The 23,295-nt window shown below is 64.0% G+C and overlaps 9 protein-coding genes across 9 annotated transcripts; 3 read left to right on the top strand and 6 right to left on the bottom strand.

Moving 5' to 3' along the window:
* Positions 1–136: 136 nt before the first annotated feature.
* MICPUN_64572 (polycystin cation channel family) lies at positions 137–7,039 on the bottom strand (the record flags this gene model as incomplete). The annotated part of the gene is made up of 1 exon (XM_002506375.1): positions 137–7,039. The coding sequence occupies one exon, from the start codon at positions 7,037–7,039 to the stop codon at positions 137–139; it is 6,903 nt and encodes a 2,300-aa protein (XP_002506421.1).
* Positions 7,040–7,792: 753 nt separating this feature from the next.
* On the top strand, positions 7,793–11,114 carry MICPUN_64571 (predicted protein; the record flags this gene model as incomplete). The annotated part of the gene is made up of 2 exons (XM_002506553.1): positions 7,793–8,150; positions 8,497–11,114. 2 exons carry the CDS (start codon positions 7,793–7,795, stop codon positions 11,112–11,114), a joined length of 2,976 nt encoding a protein of 991 aa, XP_002506599.1.
* A 236-nt stretch (positions 11,115–11,350) lies between these two features.
* On the bottom strand, positions 11,351–12,628 carry MICPUN_50816 (predicted protein; the record flags this gene model as incomplete). The annotated part of the gene is made up of 1 exon (XM_002506374.1): positions 11,351–12,628. One exon carries the CDS (start codon positions 12,626–12,628, stop codon positions 11,351–11,353), a length of 1,278 nt encoding a protein of 425 aa, XP_002506420.1.
* A 374-nt stretch (positions 12,629–13,002) lies between these two features.
* Positions 13,003–14,346, bottom strand: MICPUN_109593 (predicted protein). The gene has a single exon (XM_002506373.1). It carries the CDS (start codon positions 14,332–14,334, stop codon positions 13,165–13,167), a length of 1,170 nt encoding a protein of 389 aa, XP_002506419.1. The 5' UTR covers positions 14,335–14,346; the 3' UTR covers positions 13,003–13,164.
* A 358-nt stretch (positions 14,347–14,704) lies between these two features.
* On the bottom strand, positions 14,705–16,064 carry MICPUN_109592 (predicted protein). Its single transcript, XM_002506372.1, has one exon. The coding sequence runs from the start codon at positions 15,620–15,622 to the stop codon at positions 14,837–14,839; it is 786 nt and encodes a 261-aa protein (XP_002506418.1). The 5' UTR covers positions 15,623–16,064; the 3' UTR covers positions 14,705–14,836.
* A 544-nt stretch (positions 16,065–16,608) lies between these two features.
* On the top strand, positions 16,609–17,720 carry MICPUN_113700 (DSBA oxidoreductase; the record flags this gene model as incomplete). The annotated part of the gene is made up of 2 exons (XM_002506552.1): positions 16,609–16,650; positions 16,678–17,720. 2 exons carry the CDS (start codon positions 16,609–16,611, stop codon positions 17,332–17,334), a joined length of 699 nt encoding a protein of 232 aa, XP_002506598.1. The 3' UTR covers positions 17,335–17,720.
* MICPUN_64566 (hypothetical protein) lies at positions 17,534–19,483 on the bottom strand (the record flags this gene model as incomplete). Its single annotated transcript, XM_002506371.1, has 1 exon — positions 17,534–19,483. One exon carries the CDS (start codon positions 19,481–19,483, stop codon positions 17,534–17,536), a length of 1,950 nt encoding a protein of 649 aa, XP_002506417.1.
* Positions 19,484–19,607: 124 nt separating this feature from the next.
* Positions 19,608–20,654, top strand: MICPUN_104415 (predicted protein; the record flags this gene model as incomplete). The annotated part of the gene is made up of 1 exon (XM_002506551.1): positions 19,608–20,654. One exon carries the CDS (start codon positions 19,608–19,610, stop codon positions 20,652–20,654), a length of 1,047 nt encoding a protein of 348 aa, XP_002506597.1.
* A 123-nt stretch (positions 20,655–20,777) lies between these two features.
* On the bottom strand, positions 20,778–23,215 carry MICPUN_64564 (predicted protein; the record flags this gene model as incomplete). The annotated part of the gene is made up of 2 exons (XM_002506370.1): positions 20,778–22,938; positions 23,144–23,215. The coding sequence occupies 2 exons, from the start codon at positions 23,213–23,215 to the stop codon at positions 20,863–20,865; spliced, it is 2,148 nt and encodes a 715-aa protein (XP_002506416.1). The 3' UTR covers positions 20,778–20,862.
* Between the last annotated feature and the right edge of the window lie 80 nt (positions 23,216–23,295).

The following is a 23,295-nucleotide window of genomic DNA, read 5'->3' as shown; positions in this document are numbered from 1 at the left end:
GCTCCGAGAGCGCGACGCCACGATGATAAAGTCAAACAACGCACACGCGGTGCAAACACACGCGATCGAGAAGGACACCGCGGTGGACGGACCAAACGCGGTGCCAACGTTTGGTCGATGGACCAAACCGCGGAGCTCACACCTTCGGCGCGCCCTGCGTCTTTTGCTCCTGCGCCGAGACGCGGCCTCTGAGCTGGTCCATGTCCTTCATCATGTCCTGCTGCTGCTTGTACATCAGCAGGGAGAGGGAGTGGATCTCGTTCACCTTCTTCTCCTGGTCCGACAGCTTGCGCTTCTCCATGCGCTCGCCGATGGACGTGATGATGGAGTCGAAGAGCGGGCCGGTGTCACCGAGGCCGCTCTTAGCCTTGGCCACGCCGTCGCCCACGGCCACCCTGGACGCAGCCTTGCCGTGCTCCAGCGTGCGACGGAGCTCGTCGACGTTGATGTCGTCGTCGTCCACGCCGACGAAGGAGACCATGCCGTCCTTGTCGATGACGTCATCCTCGTCGGAGTAGTCAGAGTCGTTGGGGTCGCGGGTGAAGGAGCGGCCGACGCCGGCGTTGGCGACGTCCCTCATGCCGTACATCTTCTTGAACTTCTGGCGCTCGCGCTCCTCGGCGGCGATCATGCCCTTGATGCGTTTGAGCGCGGCGGCGTCGGTGAGGATGGCGCCGCCGCTGAACTTCGCCTTGAAGTACTTGGAGATGAGCGTCGCCACCTCCTGGACAAAGCTGGACGTCTCGCTGCTCGCCTTCTGCACCTCGCCGTACGCCTCGGAAAGGATGGCAATCATGAAGTTGAGGAGGATCACGATCATGAGCACCGAGAACGTCATGTAGTACAGGATGCCGACGAGCGCCATGGGGCCCAGGTTGTCGACGTCCCAGAGCTCGTCTCCCACGCCGACGTCGTCGCCGAGCACGGACCAGGTGAACACCGTCCGCAGCGACCTGATGTACGTGCTGAACTGCTCAATCTTCGAGCCGAACACGATGGTGCCCATCGTCGCGTACAGGAAGAGGATGATCAAGAGCAGCGCGATGAAGTGGGCGAGGTCCTGGAACGCCAACGAGAGCGTGCGAGTCACCACTCCCATGCGCGGCTGGAAATCGCAGTACTTGAGGAACCGCAGCAGGCAGAGGAAGATGTTGATGCCGTTCATGGTGGCGTACGCACCCTGGATCTGGATGATGGCGTCGAAGCTGTCCACCACGTCCGTCACGAACTTCTCGAGGTGCGAACCGCCGTCCTTCAGCTCGAGCATGCGCGCGTCCTGCGTGATGTCCTTGTACACGTCGTACCTAGCCTCGGTGTCAAACTCGCGCAGGGCGACGAGCTGCGCGATCCACAGGGCGACGCACGTGATGTGCAGGGCGATGGACACGAGGTCGATGTAGTTCCAGGCGCTGCTGAAGTACTCCTTCGCGGTGCCCGTCTTCCACACGATGGACACGAGCTCCATGAACTCTCCCCACGCCGTCGCGAGGACCAGGAGACAAAACACGCTCTCCGCGATGATCCTGCCGTAGTGTTCCTGCTCACCTTTGGCGTCGCCCGGCGCGTACCAGTACGGCTGGGGCTTGGCGAGGTCGACGCTGTATTTGACGATGATGTTGCCGCCCTCGCTGAACTTGAACGTGATCTTCGTGTACGTGAAGCATCTGCCCATGGAGTTGTACGTCAGCAGCTCGGCGTTGAGCTCCTTTGTGTACTTGTCCAGGTAAAAGCCGTCCTCCAGGTAGCTAATCACCTTGTTGAACTGACTCTCGCGGAGGTTAACGTCGATGAGCACGCTGAACCCGTCCTCGCGAGACCCCAGAGACTTGTGGTAGAAGCCGAGCGGAATGCCCTCCTCGTTCAACTCGCTCTTCTTGTAGAATGCACCCGCCTTGACGGCAAACGCGCCGTCGTCCGCCCCAACGTCGTCGTCCGCGTCGTTGTTGGAACCCGCCGCGGGAGGGCTCGAGGCGTTCGTCGCGTTCAGCACCGCGCCAGTCTCGGGGCGGCAGCAGAGCATCGACTGCGTAGCCGCGTCGTAAACGTTCGAGCCAACAATAAACGTCGGGTCAACGCCAAAGGGAGAGGAGGCTGTCTTAACAGAGCTGGGGCACACATCGCCGGAGATGTTCTTTCCGAATTTACCCGTGCACGCCTCCTGCGCGAACCGGGTCTGATGCAGCAGCAAACCGCCGATGATGACGTTCTTAGTGGCGACAAACCGCTTGCGCACCGTCTCGACAATCGGGATGGGAGGAGTGGCGTTTGCAGGCTTTGGGACGGGGAAACCTGTCAGAGTATCTCCCAGAGCGTTAGAGTAGTGCTTGCAGCAACCCTTGAGGAGGTCATCCTTCGTGCGGAGGTAGGTCTTGTCCTGCAGGAACATGGGAGTGTGGCACTTCGGATTGGCGCACACACTCGCGAGACACTTCTTACCAACCGCATCCGCGCTGGCAGAGCGCGTGTCTTTTGTGTTGCAGAGCTTACCCATGACGTCAAGATCGTACGTGCAGAAGCCCTGCGTCTTGTTGTAGCTCTTCTTTGAACACGTCGTCGAGGTTGTTGACTTGACCACGAAGTAGGAAGCGTCCGGAACCTTCTTTGTGGGCTTTTCGTTGTATATTTCGCAGTCGTTCTGGTCCGTCACGAGGACGCCTCCACCTCTCCAGCCCTCATCCTTGGTCGAAGACTGAACTGACGAGTCTGTCAGTTTGATGCTGTAATTACCCGGGTGAAGACACCAGAAGTCGATCTGCAGGGCGTTGTCCACGCTCTGCTCGCGAAACATGAAGGTGGTTGCTTCGGACAGGATGGCTGCGGTGTACTTGGTTCCCTTGAGCAGTTCGGTGTCGTTGAAGACTACGTGCTGCACGGTCCATGCGTTCTTCGCGCCGTCCCAAGAATTTTGCGTGACCACCTCGACGAGTTTCTTGCCGCTTGGACACGTGGCCTTGACGGTGCCATCCTTCGTCCCGGTAGCCCGCGCCGCAAAGGTCGGGGCGTAGATCTTCTTCCTTCCCGCTGGGCAGTTGTCGATTCCGGTCTCTGGATCAATCTTGTACGAACCAGCGACCTGGCTGACCGTGAAGGAATTTGACGCGTCGGTGGCGGGTTCAAACCGATCTACGGCTCTCTTCGGCACCGTCGCGGTCGCGTTGTCCGCAATCTCACACCCGTTCTTGTCGGTGATAAAAATCTTGGAATCCGTCGAGGATGAGTTTGCCTGGACATACCTTTCCGCCCTGAAAACGTGGAGCTTGTATTGCTCACCTGTTTTTACGCACTTCTTGACCACTTCAAGCTTTGGCTTTTTCCCCTTGTACGCGCACCGACCTCTGAGGTACTTGGGGACCGTTGTCATATAATACGTGTTGGCCTGCTTGTAGGCGACTTCGTAGTTGAACACGCCGTACACGACGTTGTCATCGTAGCTTGATTTTACTGTGGGAGTCGCGGTCGAGACATCTTGCACGCAATCGAATGCAACGTCGCCATTGATGCGCATGGGAAACTTCGCCGATATTTCGGCGCCGGTCGAAGACGTGAGGTATCGCTCTGGCGAGAGCAGCGTGCCGCCGCTCATTCTTGCGTTGGTGTATTTTCCCGTGCCAGTTGTCGCGTCACCCCCATAGTCCTGTTCAGCGATGATGCCGTAGGAAAAGGTGTCCAAGGTGGCATCCGGGGACTCGATGAGCAGGTGGATCTCCTCGAAGTTGGCCGGACATGCGACGCCGTCCTTCTTATCGGTGATCAATTTGGAAAACAGCTCAAACTTTCCAGTCTCTCCGTAGCCCTCCTCGATCGCCTCCATCAGCGCAACCTCAGGGAGGAAAATAGCGTTTGATGGGTTGGAGATTTTCTGGAGTTCAGAGAGCTTCTTGCACTCGTTGCCGCTCTGCCTGAGATCGACGGTCACGGTCCTCGAACCTTCCGCGAGCGCGTAGCTTGAATGCCATTTTGGGCAAAATTGGAAAAGATGATTATTAGCACCAGCGCCGCCCTTCTGCTTTGGCTGGTCCCAAGCGTTGGCAGGGTTGTACGTGTCAGAGCATGCTTCCCCCGAGGCTGGCTCGGCGAAACAGCCGTCTTCGTCGATTATGGCGAAAGACGGTATGAACTCGCGATCGGAAATCCTGTCAGCTCTATCTTCGCCAAAAGTGGCCTGATTGTTTATACCATACCCATCCGTGATGACGTTGATCACCATGGTGAGTTTGGTCACACCACTCGTCGGCACACAAAGCTCGACCGCGTTTGGGAAAACATCGTACCGATACTCAGCTTCGCCATCGACTCCGTCGTTGGAGTACCTGGGCGTCTTGCCGTAAATCTTGGTCGCAGCCTTTGTCCCTGAGGTATCTCCGTCGACGTAGTTTTCGGTGTCGGTTTCAAGATCGTATCCGTTCATGAAGTCCACGTTGTTCGCCCAACCGTCACCTTGGTAGAGGTAATTGGCTGGATCGACAAATGGTCTGCCCGAATTATAGTCCGTCACCCACACCTTGTATCGGTGCTCGTTGGCCATCTGGTCGATGTGCGAGAGGAGTAGATACTTCTTCTCGCCGGCAGCGCAGGTCTTGCTCTTCGAGCCGAGGAACACCTTCGAGGTGGGGCTGTCGTACTTAACGTTGGACGCGGGTCCACCGCCCAGAAGAGTAGGCTCGTCTGACGGGCTGGGACCCCACGACCCGAAGGTGTCTCCGGTTTTCGAACCGGTGTCATGGCCCCCGTACGGATCGTAGAAGGAACCACCGGAACCACCGGAACCACCGTACGGATCGTTGAAGGAACCACCGGAACCACCGTACGGATCGTTGTAGTCGTAGAAGGAACCACCGGAACCACCGTGCGGATCGTAGGAAGGCTGGGGGGCATCATATTCAAAAAGCAACTTGCGGCGACCGTGACTACCTGAAGAAACTGTGTACCCTTTGAAGCACGGGTCACTCGTGTTTCCAGGTGTGCATGTGCCGTCGCAATTTTTAATCCCGTCCAACCCAATGTGACCGCTGGACAGGCACATATTGCACGTGTCCATTGTGTCTCCGTCGTGGGGAGTTGAGCAGCTGTAGTCGTCGTCGTCACCGTCCGAGTTCATGGCGCAGCGTGCGTGCGATTCGTCACAGGAATCCACAAGGTTAGGGTTGTTGGAGTCCATCTGGCAGACCATCGAAAAATCACCAGGGCCATCAGCATCGCCGGCAAACACGCAGAAGTGACAAACGCCGCTGGGCTCGGGTACCCCTTCTCCGCATTTCACAGTGGGCGCTCCCCATGGAGGGTTTGGTACCGTGCATTTAAGGTTACACGATGTCCCGTTTTGTATGCCGTTCGGGTTGAGTTCTGTGTCTTCGCATTGGCCAGCCCCGGGGCCGAGCTCGGCGTTGACCGGCAAATTTCCCGATGTCTTGAGGGATTGGAGAGAAGCCCAGGTACAGTTCGTGTTCTTGGCAGGCCTCGGCGGAGTCGGAGGTGGCGCCGGCGATGGCGGCGGAGGCGCCATGACACCCTCGTTGTTGAGCACGAATTTCCCACCCGACGGAACAGAGACGTTTGTCGCGCCCGACGCGTTCATCTTCTTGATGAACGCGTCGGCGTCGCCGAGCACCCTGGAGGTGATGTTGGTCGCCATGGCCGTTTCGTCGGCGCTGCTGACCAGCGCGACGGTGAACGTGATCTTCACCTCGTAGGACGTCTGGAGCAGGCGGCGCAGCAGACGCCTGCCCGACGAAGCCGCGACGTCCTCGATGGCGGTGATGACGATGCGGTCTCGGCGGAATTTTGCGCCGCCGAGCAAGCTCGCGACGCTCTCCCTGAAGGCGAGCTGCTCGTCGAGCCCGAACGTGGCTTTGGTGTATCCCTTGAGCGAGAGCGAAGCCTTCAGGCCGGCGGCCATCGGCGGCAGCGGCGGCGGAGGTGGGGGAGGCGACGGCGGCGCGGGGGTGGGCGGCTTGATGAGGGTGTCGTCCGAGTGCTTGTACATGTTGAAGATGAAGCCGGCGGGGGCGCCAGCCTCCTCCGCGATGATTTTGGGCTCCTTGGTGCTCCACGTGTGAGAGCAGTAGTCCCACGCGTACACGGGCGTCCGCTTGCGAGGAGTGGTGGAGGTGTCGACCACGTACACGGTGCCTCGGGTGCCGCCGTACGGCGTCTTGAGCTTCACGTACCAGTCCATGCCGGGCACGCCCGGACTGATGATGGACCGTTCGGTCCTGCCAGCCCTGGCCCTGAACTTTTGCTCCACGTCGTACCAGCACGATTCGACGGCAGCCCCAGTCTTGTCGTCCTTTTCCAGTTGCTTGGTGCAGAGGTTCCAGGACGACTCGGAAAGGAACTTGTCGCCGAGGTCGGACATCACCGCGTCGGTCTCGTCAACCTTGTACGAGGGCTGAATGTCGATGTGGAGCGTCGACAGAAACTCCGGGGGATACGGCCCGCAGTCGGCGGTGCATCCGAACTTGCCAAAGCCCGGGTACTCCGTCTGCCGCGAACATTCGCCGTCGCCGCACTTTGGGTCGGCCCATATGGGACCGAACGTCTCCTTCATCCACGAGAAGATGTTGTCCTTGCTGGAGTAGACGAGCTGGTCCTCGTCGGTGTTCTCGTTCTGGGGCACGACGGAGTTTTGCATGGTCCAGACGATGCCGTACGCGCTCTCCGCCTGGGTCTGCTCGTACAGGATGCCGAGGTAGAGCCCGAGAAAAACGCTGAAGAGGAAGAGGCTCATGTAGTCGCGCTTCTTGTTGCGGCGGTACACGTACGCCTCCTTGATCTTGCGCAGCGTCTTGAGGCGGGCGAACTGGTCCTCGCCCTCTTCGGCGAGACGCAGCTCGTTGTTGCTGAGCACGCCGTCGCCGTCGACGTCGGCCTCGAGGTAGCGCTCGAGCTTGCTCGCATCTGCTCGCCCGAGGTGGGTCATCTCCTTCGCGTCGAGCTTGCCGTCTTCGTTGAGGTCCCATCGGCTGTCCTTGTCCTCGGGGGGAGGAGGAACCTCGACGATCTCATCCTTCTTTTTGGTTTTCATGAAGCCGCCGAACATCTCGACCGTCTCGGGCGCCGATCGACGCGGGGAAGCAGACGGGGGAGGGGAGAGCGGTTTGAATCAGGAATGCGGGAGATGCGGATGCGATCCAAAAACAAAAATCGCAGTTTTCAGTTGGGTCCTCGTTCGGAGTCCCGAGGAGGTCCCCGACGAGTGCGGGTTCGGATCGACCAGCGCCGTCTCACCGAGATGGCGGGATGGCGGTCGTCCCCGTCGCGTCGCGCGAACTGCCGCGCCCGAAACACAGCGCCCGAAGAACCGAAAAACCTCGCCGGTTTCGGGGCTCTTTTTCGTCGTCTGGATACAAGTTGGGGCTTTTTCTCAAAATATCCTGACTGTAAAAACTAACGAACCGCGCTTCGGGACGAGTTCGTCTTGGGTTGTTGTTATGTCATTGACGCTCGCTGACGTCAGATCCCAGCAGGAAGGAAATCTTTGACCATTTTGGTGATCGGACGACGGGGGGCTTTTTCCTGGTTGCCAAACCAAAAAATTGGGCCAAAAATCGCCAAAAATCGGCTGCAAGGAGCTGCCAGGTCATTGGGCGCGCGTTTTTCCGCGAATCCGATTGGCTCGCCGCGCGCGCACTGTGTTTTTTTGAACCGCGATGCGTCGAGCGGGGAGGAGGCTGGCGCGAGAGGACGAGATCTTCCTCCGACGACGACCGCGCCCGTGCGTCGCACTGCGCGCGGCGCGAGGCACACGGGCGAAAGGGGGTCCGCGTGCTCGGCCGCGACGACGACGACGACGATGACGTCGACCGCGACGATGACGGCGAGCGCGAGGGGCCGCGTCGCGTGCTCCCCGCGAGCCGCGCGCGCTCCCCTGTCGGGACGGCACGGGTGGCGACCGAGGCTGAACCGCGCTCGAGGTTCGTCGCGACGGCGCGCGCGCCTCGCCGCCGTGGTCCTCGCGTCGAGGCGAGGAGACGCGCCCGCGGGGGGATCCGGAGAGACCAGGAGGCTGAAGATATTCAGCGTCAACGACGGTGAGCGAAGAACCGCGCGCGGAGAGACGCGACGCTTCGTTGGGAATCTCATCAATCCGCGCGTCCCGGCCCGAACGGCTCGCGAGGGGATCCCTCCCCGTTCGATGGGGATGGAGAAGGGTCCTCCTCGAGCGCGAATCCTTCCCCGTTTCCACGCCGGATCTCGGTCCGTCACGCGCGACGCGCGGACGATCGTTTCGAACCCCGGCGATCCACCCGCGCGAGCGCGACCCGCCCACCTCCCCCGAGAGGCGACGTTCGCTCGAAGATTCAAATTTGCTCCCGAGCTCGCGCTCCCCCGGGGGGCGTGGCGTCGGTTTCCCCGATCGCCTCCCCGCGCGCGCGCCGACGTTCGACCCGATCCCGGTCGATACACCCGCGCGTCGCGACCCCGGACGGTCCACCCGCGCGCCGCCCGATGCTGACCTTCCCTCCCCCCTCCCCCCCACTCCCTCTCCTTTCACAGTGTACGAGCTGCACAATCTCTCGGCGCTGCGTTGCTTCATCCAGGACAACCTCGAGCCCGGCGAGGAGTTTTTGTGCACGCTGAACGGCGATTTCCTGTCCCCGTCGCTGCTCTCGTCGCTCGACCTCGGCGCCGCGGCCGTCTCCGCCATGAACGCCGTCCCGGTGACGCACGCGTGCCTGGGAAACCACGAGTTCGACCACTCCATCGAGGTGCTCGGCCAGAGGCTCGCCGAGCTCGACTGCGACGTCGTCAACACCAACGTGTTCGCGTGTCCCCCGGGCGAGGAGGACGCGTCCGCCGCCGCCGCGGCGGCGGCGCTCGCGTCCGAAGCGTCCGTCCCTCACCCCGAACTCTCCGTCGGTCGTCGTCGTCGCGGCGGCGGCGGCGCGGCGGATGGGGAGGAGGACGGGGGGGAGGACGTGGAGGAGGACGTGGAGGAGGAGGCGACGAGCGCGTTCCTCGACCGCCTCCCGCGTTCGCGCGTGGTGACCGTCGGGAACGTCACCGTCGGCCTCATCGGCGTGTGCACCACGTCAACGCCGCTGTCCTCGGCGCGTAAACCCCGAGGCGTGGTCTTCGCCGACGCCGTCCCGGTCGCGAGGGAACACGCCAAACGCGTCGCGCCCCTCTGCGACGCCGTCGTGGCTTTGACGCACCAGACCCTCCCCGAGGACGCGAGGCTCGCGGAGGAGGTTCCCGAGATTGCGGTGATCCTCGGCGGTCACGAGCACACGCCGTTCGCGGGGAGGATGGGCCACGGCGCGAACGCGGCGGCGAGCGTCGGACGGTCGTCGGACACGGAATGCGTCAACGATCTCGCCGGGACGCTGTGCGTCAAGGCGGGCATGGACGCGGAGAACGTCGTGGTGGTGGTGGTGGAGGCGCCGGGCGCGGACCCGAGCTCGACGATCGGCGCGGACAGGGGCGGGGAGTGCACCGCGGAGGCGGCGGCGGCGGCGGCTGCGGCGGCGGCGGCGACTGAAGCGGCGACTGAGGCGTCGGCGGCGGGGAGGAAAAACAGGGACGATTTCGGTGAGGGCGGTTTGTGGAGGAACAACGTCGTCGCGGACCCCGGGTCGGCGCCGGCGGAACGGACGACGACGACGACGACGGACGACGACGACCGACCTTCGTGCGCCGACCCCGCGCCCTCGACGAACGTCGCGTTGAACCACGGGCACGCGCACGACCTCCACGTCGCGCCCGCCTCCGTCGCGCCCGGCGCCGAGATTGGCACCGAGGTGACGGTCCGCCGGCCGGGCTCCGGCGTCGTCGTCTCGGCGCGGATGTACTCGCTCAGGGGGTACAGGACGGACCCGGGAATCGACGCGGACATCTGGCGACGCAGCGAGGTGCTCAGGGGGCTGAATCAGCACACGCTCAGCCTCCACGAGCACGCGGCGAGGCTCGGGTTAACGCCGTTATCGTCCAGGGACGCTCGCGTCGCGCAGTGCTCGCTCGGCACCCTCTTCGCCACGATCTTACGGGACGAGTGCCGCGCGGACGTGTGCCTGTACAACAGCGGCGGCATCCGGGGTAACGTCGCGTACGGAGGCGAACCGTTGACGTACGGCGACCTCGTCGCCGAGGTTCCGTTTGAGAATAACATCGTCACGCTCGAGATGTACGGCTCGGAGCTGTCCGCGGCGATCGCCTTCTCCGAGGCGGAGCGCGTGCGCGTGACCCGCGCGGGCGGGAGCTGGGGTGGGTACCTCCAGTGGGACGCGGGCGTCGCGGTGTCGCGCGCGTCGTCGGAGTCGCCGGATGAGTCCCCGGAGTCGCCGGAGTCGCCGGAGTCGTCGTCTGAATCGTCGTCTGAGTCGTCGTCTGAGTCGTCGGGCGCGGGCGGCCGGGGCGGCGCCTCGGGTACGGCCGCCGGCCGGGAAGTCGACGTCGATCCCGCAGAGGAGTCGTCGTGGCGCGTGGACGCCGTGTTCGGCGAGGCGTTCGACCCGAACCGCCGGTACCGCGTCGTGACGTGGGCCGGGTTGCTCGACGGCGCCGACGACATCCCCGTGTTTCGAGACATCGGCAGGAGGCTCGCCGCGGGGCTCGCGGACGACTGCGAGGAAGACGACGAGCATTGCGAGCCCGCGACGGTGGCCATCAGCGGCAGCGACGGCATCCCGTTCAAGAACCTCGTCATGCGACACCTCTGCCGCAGGCGGTGGCTCGAACTCGTCACCGCCTGCGGGTCCTTCGAAGCGCTCGACACCGACGGCGACGGCGCGGTGACCGCGTCCGACGTCCGAGACGCCCTTATCAAACACACCCACTCGCTCTCCGCGGACCAGGAGGCGGAGGCGATGGTCCGGTCGTTCGACGGCGACGGCGACGGGGCGCTCTGCGCGAGGGACGTGGACGAGCTCATGGAACATTTTCGTGGCGAGCGGTTCGAGCGTTCGGAGCGATTCGCGGCGGATCGCGCGAAGACGCAGGCGGAGGAGACGGCGAGGTTCGACGCGCTCGCCGCGGGCGGGGGCGGGGCGAAGGCGGCGAGGAGTGCGGGGTTCGCCAAAGACGCCCTCCGGCGGGGAGTGCGGGGTTCCGGGAAGTCGCGGGGCGAGGAGGTGCAGGCTCGCGGGACCCGCGCGAGGAGAGGCGGCGAGCTCTGACTCCGAGGGTTTTTTGGGGAGGAGGCGAACTATGTGCCAACAGCGCGGGGTGGGTGGGTGGGAGTGGGAACTGTTCGAGTAGGGCGAGACGTCGTGTACAATCGTTGTTTGATTGAATGATGAGAAATTAACTTCTAAGTCGCGTCGCCGACGCGCGCCGAGGACAACCTCTTTCGGTCTCCATCTCCACCCCAAAGGAAAGGATCCTCGTTTGCGCGCCTCCGCCTCGCCGCCGCTCACATCGCCTTGAGCTTCTCCGTCGCCCATCGAACATCCTTGTCCGTGTCGGGCTCCTCCTTGAAGTCCCAACCGTCGCTCCAGTCGCTCCACCCGTAGCACTTCGCCGCAGCGTACTGCGAGTTCTTGCAGTACGTGGCGAGTAGATCCGCCGTCTCCTTTCCGAGAATGTCCAGCACCGACGGCAGCGAACCTCCGCGGTAGGAGTGGAAGGTGATGCTGCTCGGGATGTTGGGGGGCGCCTCGGCGATCTCGTTGTACTCCGCGCGCTGCTGGTTCTTCCAGGGGTTGTAACGCTCCAGGCGGTTCACGGCGCATCGGTTAACGCACGACGCGCCCACTCGCGCATCCTGCGACATCTCGCTGTGCGGGTGCCAGACGTGCGTGATGTACGTGTGACCCGCGGCGTTGCGCCGGGTGATGTTGAGATCCTGCGCGCCGCTATCGCGCAGGCGATCGTAGAGGTTGGAGTCGTCCCAGCCGTACTGCTGCAGGCGCTCGTCGTACATGTTCACCGCGCGCAGCGTGTCCATCCGCGCCATGATGCACCCGTTGATGTGGATCTCGTTCTCGTCCTTCGCGCTGCGGTAGTCGCCGTACCGAAAGATCTTGCGGTCGCCGGCGTGGTTCTGGAGGGGGTTGAGCTCGAGCAAGCCGCGCTCGACGTAGGTATCGCAGTCAACCTTGAGGACGGTGTCGGTGGTCACCTTGGAGAGGCCGAAGTTGACCGCCTTGGCGAGCTGCCACTTGAGCGGTTCGCCGTTGGTTCCGTACACCTTGTAGAAGGAGAGCGGGGTTGGAATCCCGGCGCCGCCCCACGCTTTCGCGGTCTCGCCCCAGAGGTCCGCCTCGGAGGACCAGTCGACGAGGATCACCTTATCGAAGGACCTCTTCAGCCCGTTCTCGTCGTGCGCAGCCTTGATCCACGAGTTGATCGCGGTGCGGAACGCGGGCACGCGCTCGGGGACGAGGTGGCAGGCGGCGAGGAGGGTCACCTCCGGCGGGTTGAGGGGCACGTCGAGGCCGTCGGGGGCCCATCCCAGGAAGGACTTGATCCCGTTGGCGTGGGGCTCGAACGATATCCTGTGAAGCACGTGGTTCGCGCCGGCCGCGACGCAGGTGCACGCGATCGCGGCCACGAGCACCGCGCGCGCGACGCTCGCGATCCGCGAGTGGTTCGAGCGGCCGCCTGAGGAGACGGGGACGCCGATGAATGCGCGCTCCGCGCCGGACGCCTTCGCGTCGAGAAGGGGCGCGTCCTCGTTGAAGGGCGCCATCGTTTCGGTAACTAGACGCACGGGCGGTCCTTCGATGTTCGCCGTGCGCGCGCGCGTGTGCGGAGGCGCGTAACCGACTGGCGCGTCGGGCGCGATGTTCTCGGTGTAACCAAAACCTCGCGAAGGTGTTACAACTTTTCTTTTCGAATCGAAATCCCGAGCCGCGAAATCGTGTCGCTACGTTTGTTTTCGGTTTCAAATCTCCTTTCGGATTGGTTTTTTGATCGACGAAATCGACCGACAGTTCGCTTTCAAATTTCTGTCGTCTTATCCCCGCGGCGTGCGAGCGTCGCGCCAAGTTGAACAACGAGCCGCGATGATGATGATTTTGATCGATCGAGACGGGGGCGGCGGCGACAGTCTCGCCTCTTCCAATGCGAGCGAATATCTCTTAAAAATGAAGAACTGCTAGGTGTTCCTAAGATGTCGACGGGGCGCGCGTTTTGGCGCCTTCGTCGCCCGCCGTCGGGAGCGTTTCGTCCCGTCGGCTGTGCAGACTGCGTGAATCCACTGTAACCCCCCGGTTAGGCTCGCGATCACGGCGGCGGCTGCTTCGTGATGGCGAGCTCCTCGTGGTGCCTCGCGATGAAGTCGAGCATGCTGGTGATCTCGAACAGCGCGGTGTCGGGCATCTGGTGGATTCCGTCCCTCCGCAGCGCCCGCGTCGGGTCCAGCCCGTGCTCCTTCCACAGCTTGTCAAAGTCGAAGAGCGGCATGCCGCTCTCCGAGCTCACCTCGCGGATGAGCTGGTTGTTCCTCGCGCAGTGCCACTGCGTCTCGTCGTGGCAGTCGTACAGAGTCTTGATCATCAGCAGCGTGCGATCGATGGGTAGGCCGCTGTTGCGGATGGCGTTCTTGGTCATCTTGACGATGTTCATGTAGTGCGCCTTGGCGTTGGCGGTGCCGCCCATCCACACGTTGACGTCGAGGATGATCACCGCGCGGCGCTCGTCGGCGAATGATACGCTCTTCTCGAACTGCCTCAGCGCCTCCGTGGCGCGTTCCTGGAAGGTGAAGGGCAGGTTTTGCGCGTGCCGGTACTCGCACGGCATGTCGAACCCGTCCTTGAACGACGACGCCATGTGCACGAAGCCGATGCCGCCGAAGTTCCCGTTGGAGTCGTACTGGCCGCACGTCGAGCTCACCATCGACTCGAGCATCGTCATGCAGCACTGCCCGCCCGAGCAGCACTTCTCGTCGTGCGGTATGAGCACCGGGTTCGGGGAGAGTGGGCGGAGGTTCTGGGGCTGGGAGTACACCGTGGGCATGCCGTCCTCCTTGAAACACCCCGCGCCCTGGGGATCCGCCGCCGGGTCGATGAGCGTTCGGCACGCGTGGTGCACCATCATCTTCGACGTCGAGTCTCCGAGGATGAAGACGTTCGCCTTGTCGAGCACGGACTTGAGCGCCCTGGAGGAGATCTCCACCAGCCCGGGCTGGAGGTCGAGGCACTGGCAGAGCTCGCCCATGGCGCCGCAGCTGTTGTGCCGCAGGTCGGGCTCGCACTGCGGGGCGAACGTGTTGAACGGGTTCGGCTCCGCGGGCGCGCCCCAGGCGCCCAGCGACGAGACTGAAGATTGGAGGTGCCCCGCGGTCCCGGACGCGGCGAGCGCGCACACGGCGAGCGCCGCGAGCGCGACCGTCGCGCCCGCAACCTTCGCCGCGGTCGCGGTGGCACTCGCGGGCGCCGCCGCGGGAACGTGCATGCTCGCGTCGGCCGACGCCCCGCGCATGGTTCTGTGAGCCGCGTCCTTCACGAAACGACGTCGGAACAGGCAACACCCAAGTGAGCTTCGACGAGAGCGGACGAGGACGGGTTCCGACGAAATCCCAAACCGCCAGACTGTGCGGCTGTGGATTTTTCGTTCCGCGTCGGAAAAAAATCGCGCCGAAACTGAAAACTCAGTGCGCCGGAGACGCCCGAAATCATCCTATTTAGCCTTAGAGTCGAATTCGCCATCCGGGTGTTACAAACCGGAGCCCGGTCGACGAGTCACGACCGGTCGCGACGACCGATCGGGACGAAACCGCAGTGGAAACGAAGATGAATCCGGTTCGCGCGTCGTTCGCTCACATAGCCGTGTGTTCAGTGTCATAAAGAAATAGTTTAGTGTTCCTAGGGCGCAACGCCGACACCGGCCGACGCTCCCTCCGTGTTCCTACAGGAGACGAGTCACGACGACGTCGCCGTCTCCCCGTCTCCCCGTCTCAGTTGGACGCCGCCTCAGCCGTCGCCGTCCTCAAACCGCCGTTGGTCAGCGCAGGGTTGAGCTCGCGCTGAAAGTCCCGCTCCACAACCTTGTCCACGATGCCGTTCATGTCCATGAGGGTATCGTCCAGCTGCAACACCTTGGCGAGCTCGTACGCCATCAGGCGCACCACCGCCCGAAACGAACCCTCCGTGGAGAGCTGTTTGAAGTTGAGGTCGAAACGCGCGGTGTTTTCGTCGCCTTGCGTGGCGCTCACCCAGCAGTGACCCCACTGCTGCCAGAGGTCGTAGTAGGTGTCGAACCACCACCGGGATTCCTCCTTCGGCTGCGTGAACCACCCGAGGCTCAGCGCGGAGTCGAAAACCTCCTCCTTGTCCCGCGAAGACGTCAACACGAGTCGCCTGTCGCACATCGTCAGCAGCGTCTCGTCGAATTCGTGCGATTTGGCGATGACGACGCTCGACGCTTCGACCGAGTCCCTCTTGCTGTAGTAGTTGTCCATCTCGGTCCGAATGTCGCCGCCGCCGTCGACGTTGGACAGCGCGTTGGACCAGTCGTCCCTGGTCCACAGGTCGCGAAGGTCCGCCGGGTACTTGTTCTCGCAGTCGAAACCGTCGGAGCAGAGCTGGTGGAGGTGGTAGTTCCAGTACCCCAGGTACGTCGCCTTCTCCTGCTGCAGCCTGCCCGCGCGATGCTCATCCTCCATCATGTACTCCAGCACGTGCTCGGCGAGGGTGCATTCCGCGGTGGAGGCGGCCCTGGGCGAGCCCGCGCAGACGACCATCGCCTTGCACTGCTCGGGGGGCGCGTAGGTGCTCAGCCCGATCTGCTGCGCGCTCTGCGCGAGCGGCGAATGGCACTGCTCGTCCAGGCCGAGCGCCGCCCTGCCGACGGGGCCGAGGCCGCCTGGGTTTGGGAAAGGGTTTAGGGGTTCGTGGGTCAGAGAGGGAGGCGCGGGCGGGTCGGATCGACGAAGGCGGCGCGCACGTCGCCGGAGAGTTGGGCGGGTGTTGATGAAAAATCCGTCGCAACCGTTTGAACCCCGGTGGCGAGGTGTTACACGGGTTTTCGCGAAGTTTGGACGTGACGGATGCGGGGGTTCCCGCTCGGCGCGACGCGCGCGGCGCGAGGGCCGGCTCGATCGGAGCGCGCGGATCGAAGGTAAAGACGGATGTCGAGAGGCGGACGCGATTTTTGAGGCGAGGAGCGTCGCACCTGTCGCCGCGACCGCGCAGACGCACGCCGCCACGGTCCCCAAGATGGCGAGCCCGGCGAGGGCCCTTTTCCTCCAACCCCACCCGCCAGAGGCGGCGTCCGCTCCCAGAAGGAGCGGCGCGCGCTCGTCCGTTCCCGCGGCGCTCATGACTAAAAGAGCACCGGTGGGTGGATCGAAAGACGCGTTCGAGTCTTCGTTCTTCGCTCGCGCTCCGCCGCGACCCGAACAAGTGACGGCGGCGAAGCCAAGGGAACGTCCAGATGTGTACTCGGTAGATGTTACACACAGACAGAGGGCGCGAAAGAAAGCTCGGAAATTGGTATCGGACGAATGTAACCGTGAACGCATACGGTTGCGAATTGAGAAATACGAATTATCACGAAGATGGCACATTCGTCTAGTTCGAAACATGGTTGAGAACCTGTTTTGCAAAAAATGGAAAAAAATCAACAACGCAAAAAGCACCGAAAAACGTGGCTTTCGGGCAAAGAAGAACGCGTGACGCGACGTCGCACGCCGTGACGTCCCCCCTTCGACTTTTCGCATCCCGCGCGATGGCCGTCAAGACGATATCCATCGACGTCGTCTCCGACATCGTCTGACCATGGTGCTTCGTGGGGAAGAAGAACCTCGAGCGCGCGCTCGCGGCGGCGAAGCCCAGGCTCGTGTCGAAGGACACAACCTTCACCACGACCTGGCGACCATTCTTCCTCATGCCCCCCGAGATGTGGCGCAGGGGCGTCGCGTCCGGTGAGTTCCCGCCGGACGCGGAGACCGTCGGCATCAACAAGCTCGACTACTACCACAGCAAGTTCGGCGGACCCGCGCGCGTGGCGCCCATGGTCGAGCGCCTCGCCGGGATCATGCGATCGCTCGACGTCGAGTACAACATGGACGGAAACACTGGCCCGACCCTGGACGGCCACCGCATCGCCGCCTACGCCGAGCGCGCGGAGGGCTTGGACAAGCAGAACGCGTTCATGGAGGAGATCTTCAAATCCTACTTCACCATGGCGCAGGCTCCGTGCGACCCGACGGTGCTCCGGGACGCGGCGAGAAGAGCGGGGCTGGACATGGACGAGGTCGACAAGGTCCTCGCGACGCCGACGGCGGAGCTCGGGGAAGTTGACGAGCAGCTCCAGAGGTTCGCGAGGGGCGTGAGCGGGGTGCCGTACTTCATCCTCAGCGACGGTAAGAGGCGGATTCGGATGAGCGGCGCGCAGCCGCCGGAGCAGTTCCTCGACGCCCTCGAGCAGCTCGGCGCCATCGAGGACGCGTGATTGATTGACTACGAGATTGATCATCAGCGTCAGGATCGGTCCAGAGACGAGGCGTCGTTCAGCGCGCGACGTGACGATTCGACATCGCGAAAGCGCCCGTACGCACGAGGCGCCGCGACGGATCGGATGAAAAAACGCGCGGACGACGTCACCACCCGGACAGACCGATTCGCGAGTGAATGACGAAAACCAAAAATATCTACAGCACCGGTGGGCGCGGGTACAGCTCCGCGAACGGCTCGTACGGCGGGTCGTAGAACGCCCTCGTGGCGTCCGGGTACCCCTTGCAGTCGCCGTCTGTGCAGATGTACACGTCCTTCCACAAGCCGTTCACCACCGCGTTCTGCGCGAACTCGTTCTTGTAGAATATCGCCCGGCCGTACACGAAAACCGCCCCGGCTTCCGTCACCGCGCTGTTCCGCTCGAACTCGCACTCCTGGACCAGACCGTTGCCGTGGCCGTAGAAGAAGACGGCGCCCCCCGCGCGCTCCGTGGCCCTGTTCCCCGCGAACCTCGAACCTCCGATCAAACCTCCTTCGACCATCTGAAGCGCTCCGCCCCCCATCGCCGCGTTATCAATGAACTGGCACGCGGCGAAGATGACGCGGCCGCTCCCACTCCACGCCGCGCCCCCCCACCCGTTAGGTGCCTGGTTCCTGCTGAACACGCACTCGTCGAAGATGACCCACCCGGAGCTCCCCGGCCGGGTCTTGACCCAAGCCGCGCCCGCGTTGCCGTTGGTCACCTGGTTATCTGCGAAGACGCACTTGGTGAACGTGATGTTGCCCGGCACGGGCACGTCCCTGTACGAGCCCGCGTCTTTGTTGACGGCGCCGGTATCCGGGTCCACCGGCGGTACGAGTTCCTTTTTCGTTCGATCGGCGTTGGCGATCATCACCGCGCCGCCGTGCGCGGTTGGCTCTTTTCCCGCGTCTGGAAAGTATTGCCCCTCGAGGAAGTGCACGTTGTTAAAGTCCCCCCTGCTGCCTCCCTTCATGAACATGAACCCACCGAGTCGTCCGCCCCCGCGCCTCAGGCGAAGGTCCGCCATGGTAAGTTCGCCGTCCTCGAGCACGACGAAGAGCGTGGCTCTCGCGACGTCGATTGTACAGTGTCCCTCCGTCGTCTCCAGACACTGCGGCCCCGCGCGCACGGTGACGTCCCTGGAGATCGGGTACCCGACCACGGGCCACCGGAAGGGTTCGACCCTGGTCGTCCCGCCCGCCTCACCTCCCTCGCCGCCGGTGATGTCGTCGAACGCGTCGTCGTAGTACGTGGAGGACGGGACAAACTCGAGGGAGAAGGATTTCGTCACGTTGATTCGCGCCACGCGCCTGTCCTCCAGGGCGTCGTACAGCTCCTGCGCGCTGGTGACGTTCACGTCCAGTCCGGGTGTCTTGCCGTCGACGCCGAAGGTGCCGCCGTACGTCCTGTCGTTCCATCGCGTCAGCTCGTACCACTCCTTGCCGCTCAGGCCCCCCACCGGGATGGGCTGCGGGCAGTTCTGCCACGTCCAGTCGGAGCACGGCCACTTGCTTAACGGCTCGATGACGGGGCGCAGGTTGAACTGCGCGTCGCAGAGGACGGGTAGGGTGAGGAGCGCCAGAAGCGTCGCGAGCGCCGACATCGCCGTTCGTGACCCCCGCTCGGCCCCTCGAGCCCACTTCCGGGTGTGAGTGACCCTCCGAGCGAGCTCTGGCTGGTGCACGATCGGAGGCGCAAAAATTTTCCAGCTACCCTCATACGTTTCCGACCGGCGAACTGTGCAACCGACCCAAAATGGGGAAATATCTTTTGTTGGGAATATCCCCTCTTTCCTATGGGCAAATGGGACAAACCGCGTTGATACCCGTTTGAGTGACGCACAGCGCTTCACGGCTGCCACATCGGATGCCACGGGGGCGTTACTCGCGACGCTCAAAAAGGTCCTCGGCCAGTCGCGGTCGTCCCTCGCCACTTCCGAGGGGCGGGCGTGTCTTTGCCCGTTCGTGCGCCCCGCGTCGTCGCCGGCGGTTCGCCCGGACGGTCGCGACGCCAGTCGTCGCCGCGCCGCCGCCGCGAATCGTCGCCGCGACCGCCCGCGCCGGAGCGTTTCCGCGCGTCCTCGCGTCGCCGCGCGCAATTCAAAGCCGCCGGTTGGGAGACGCATCGGTTACTCCGAGGATTACTCACGCGGGAGGCGACGGGGCAACGCGCCGCGCGGAACGCCGTCGCGGACGATCGCTCGCGTCGACCCGCGATCGAAGACGATCGCCTCGCGAGCCACTTCCGCGATGCGCGCCGCGGAGGCTTCCCGGCCAGCGGCGCTCCCCGCGTCGACGCCCAACGCGGCGCCCAACGCGGCGTCCGCGGATGAGGACATTGAAAGCCGCGCGAACGACCGGCTCCGGCTCAAGTATCGCGGCCGACGTTGCCCCCGATGGAGGCTCCGCGGGGGCGACGCCTCGACGGGTGCCAAGGTGAAAACGCGCTCGTCCCGGACGAAGGAGCTCATGTACGACGACGACGGCGGCGCACCCTTCGAGAGGTGCGCCAACACGAAGGACGGCATCGCGGTGTGGATGAGAGCCGTTCCGGGGAGCAACGCCAAGGAAGTCCTCGCCGAGGCCACCTTCGCGAAGACCCCGGCGCGCGCCTTCTGGCGCGCGGTGTGCGACGTGGAGCGATACCAGGAGTTCGTGCCGTTCGTCAAGCGATCGTTCGTGTGCAAGGACGCCAGGAGCGATTCCGCGGGGGGCGGAGGATCCGTGTGGGTTTACAACGTGGTAAAGGCGCCGGTGGTGGGCCCGAGAGACTTCGTGATCAAGATCGAGTCGGCACCCCGGGGTGCCGACGGGTCGATGAAGTGCGCGTGGCACGTGCCGGACGACGGCGTCGGCCCACCCGCGCTGAGTGGGCACGTCAGGCTCCTCAAGAACAGCGGCGGGTGGGAGCTGAGAGAGGCGAGCGCGGGCGGCGGCGTGGCGGTGCGATATCGGGTGCTCACGGACCCGGGCACGGCGCTGCCGGGTTTCTTGGTGGACCTCGCGAACCAGAGCTCGGTGCCGGACGTCATGCGCGCGTTCAACGCCAGGGCGACGAGCGGGGTGTACGAGCGGGAGGACGCGGCGGCGGCGGCGGCTCGAACGGGCGCGGGATCCGGATCGAGCCGGTTTCTCGCCGGGCTCGTCAGCGGCGGCGTCGCCAAGGAGCTCGAGGAGCTGCTCCAGTGGGGGGACTTCGGGAGGATCACGACGTCGCTGTCGGCGCGGCTGCGAAAGATGGCGACCGCGTTGGACGCGAGGGTTGGCGATCGGAGGAGCGCAAACGACGCGTCATGACCAAACGGTGAGGGACGGATGAAAGAAGACGGAAAGAAGACGGAGAGAAGACGGAGAGAAGAGGAAGACGCAAGCGCGAGTCGCGACCGAGGGACCCACCCCACGCCGCGCTCCTCGCGACGCTGTACGCTTAATGAAAGATTCGAGTTACAAGAGATATATATATCGTAGATGCACATGCGGCGCTCACTGCGCGAATCGTCGCCGCTCACTGCGCCGCCTTCGCCTTGGTACACTTGGCCATCGTCGCCGACGCTCGCGAAATCGCATCCGTCATGTAAAAGTTGGCCACGCTCGACGCCAGAGGCGACGCGTCGTCAACCTTAGCCTTGGCGCCCACGTGCGCGTACGTGGCACCGTTGAGCCACAGCGCGGGCTCCACCTCGTCCGTCTTGGCAAAGTGCGGGGCGATATCCGCGAGGCGCGCGCGAACCTCCCCGAGGGTATCGTACGGCAGCGGCGCGCCCACGCACTCGGAGAGGGCCCGTAAAATCTTCCAATCCTCCCGCGCCTGGCCCTGCGGCGCCACCGCCGGCATCGCGCGCTGCGCCCTGCCCTCGGTGTTGACGTACGTCCCGTACTTTTCGGTGTACGCGGCGCCCGGTAGGACGACGCTCGCCTTGGTCGCTCCCGCGTCTCCGTGGTGTCCTTGGTACACGACGAACGCGTTCGCCGGGGCGTCGAAATCCTCCGCCGCGAGCGAAAACACCATCTCTGGATTCGCGGCAACGTCGGGTGCGGACGCGGCGGAGGTGGAGGGGACGAAGCCGAGGTCCAGCGCCGCCACCGTCCCGCCCGCGTCGTGCAGGACGTTGAACCCGTTCCACCCCGCGGCGGGGTCGACGACGCCGACGTCGTCGCACATCTTGTGAATCTGCTTAAGCAACGCGTCGCGGTCGCCGCGGCGGAGCAAACCGGCGCCGACGATGACGAGGGGGTTCTTGGCCTCCTTGAGCCTCTGCGCGAAGGGGTGCTTGCCGGCGACGAGCGCCTCCACCGCGGACGCCGACTCGCCCAGCTTCTCCACGGGATAGGTGAGGTCGCCGTGGGGACCGATGGACGCCACGTGCGTGCCGCCCGCGACGTTAGCCCTGCGAAGACGCGCGTTGAGCACGGGCGCCTCCACCCTCGGGTCGCTTCCGATGAGGAGCACGACGTCGGCATCCTCCACGCCGACGATGTTCGAGTTGAAGAGGTACGAAGATCGAGCGTCGGCGGCGACGCCGTCCATCCCCTCGGCGACGGTGTTACCCGCGCCGATCCCGTTCATCAAGTCCTTGAGCGCGACGATGGACTCGGCGTCGCTGAGCTTACCCGCGATCGCCTTGATCCGCGCCGGGTCCGTCGCTTTTATCTTGGCGGCGACGACTTCGAGCGCGCGCTCCCACGTCGCCGGCTTGAGCTTCCCCGTTTTGTCGTCGCGGACCAGGGGCTGGTCCAGGCGCTGCCGCTTCAACCCGTCGTAGGAGAACCGCGCCTTGTCGCTGATCCACTCCTCGTTGACGCCCTCGTGCAAACGCGGGACGACGCGCATCACCTCGGTGCCGCGCGTGTCGACCCTGATGTTGGACCCGAGGCCGTCGGTGACGTCGATGGATTCCGCGGTTCGGAGCTCCCACGACCTGGCGGTAAACGCGAAAGGCTTTGACGTCAACGCGCCGACGGGGCAGAGGTCGATGACGTTGCCGGACAGCTCGGAGGTGAGCAGTTTGGAGACGTACGTGCCAATCTCGGCCATGCCGCCCCTCCCGGTGACGCCGAGGTCTTGAACCCCCGCGACTTCGGTGGCGAATCGGACGCATCGGGTGCAGTGGATGCACCGGGTCATCACCGTCTTGACGAGAGGGCCGAGCTCTTTATCCTCCACCGCGCGCTTGTACTCGGTGAACCGCGATCGATCGGAGCCGTAGATTAAGGACTGGTCCTGGAGCTCGCACTCGCCGCCTTGGTCGCAGATGGGACAGTCCAGCGGGTGGTTGATGAGGAGAAACTCCATAACGCCCTCGCGAGCTTTCTTCACCAGCGGGGTGGTCGTCTTGATGTTCATGTTGGGCATCACCGGCATGGCGCAGGACGCCACGGGCTTTGGCGATTTCTCAACCTCCACGAGGCACATCCTGCAGTTGCCCGCGATGGACAGGCGCTGGTGGTAGCAGAACCTCGGGACGTCCACGCCAGCCTGCTCGCACGCCTGCAGCACGGTGACGCCCTTGGGCACCTGGTGCTCCTCGCCGTTGACGAACACGGGGACGGTCTCGCCGCTCATGCCCCTGGCGCCGCCGGCCTGATCGTGGGGAAGACGTTTAGGGCGTCGGAGGAGGGACGTCAGCGATCGGGGTCGGAGATCGAGCCGGCGCGGACGGGGCGGGGGCGGGAGATGACAAAAAACCAGCCTCTGACTGTTTGCCAGTGCGAACAAACCCTAGGTGCGTGGGGAGATAAAAATGGTCGAGGGGGGGCCGCAGGGGGAGGCGGGGTTTGAGACGCACCCCGAAGACTCTCGCGCGCTGCATGAGCGCCTCGCGCGCTCGCACGGCGCCCGTGCGGAAGAGCGACGCCATCGCGGTGGGAATCTCGCGTCGCCGACCTCCACCTTCGAGTGCTCCTCGGGAAGTGACTGTTGCGTGCGAAAATCTCGATG

The sequence above is a fragment of the Micromonas commoda genome, chromosome 15, assembly GCF_000090985.2.
Source record: "Micromonas commoda chromosome 15, complete sequence".
Lineage (NCBI taxonomy): Eukaryota > Viridiplantae > Chlorophyta > Mamiellophyceae > Mamiellales > Mamiellaceae > Micromonas > Micromonas commoda.
The sequence above is the reverse complement of the archived record's forward strand: the minus strand, read 5'-3'. Positions and strand labels throughout refer to the sequence as shown.

Coding starts and splice junctions, on each gene's coding strand:
- MICPUN_109592 (XM_002506372.1), bottom strand. CDS start 15,622: ATGGTCGTCTGCGCGGGCTCGCCCAGGGCCGCCTCCACCGCGGAATGC.
- MICPUN_109593 (XM_002506373.1), bottom strand. CDS start 14,334: ATGCACGTTCCCGCGGCGGCGCCCGCGAGTGCCACCGCGACCGCGGCG.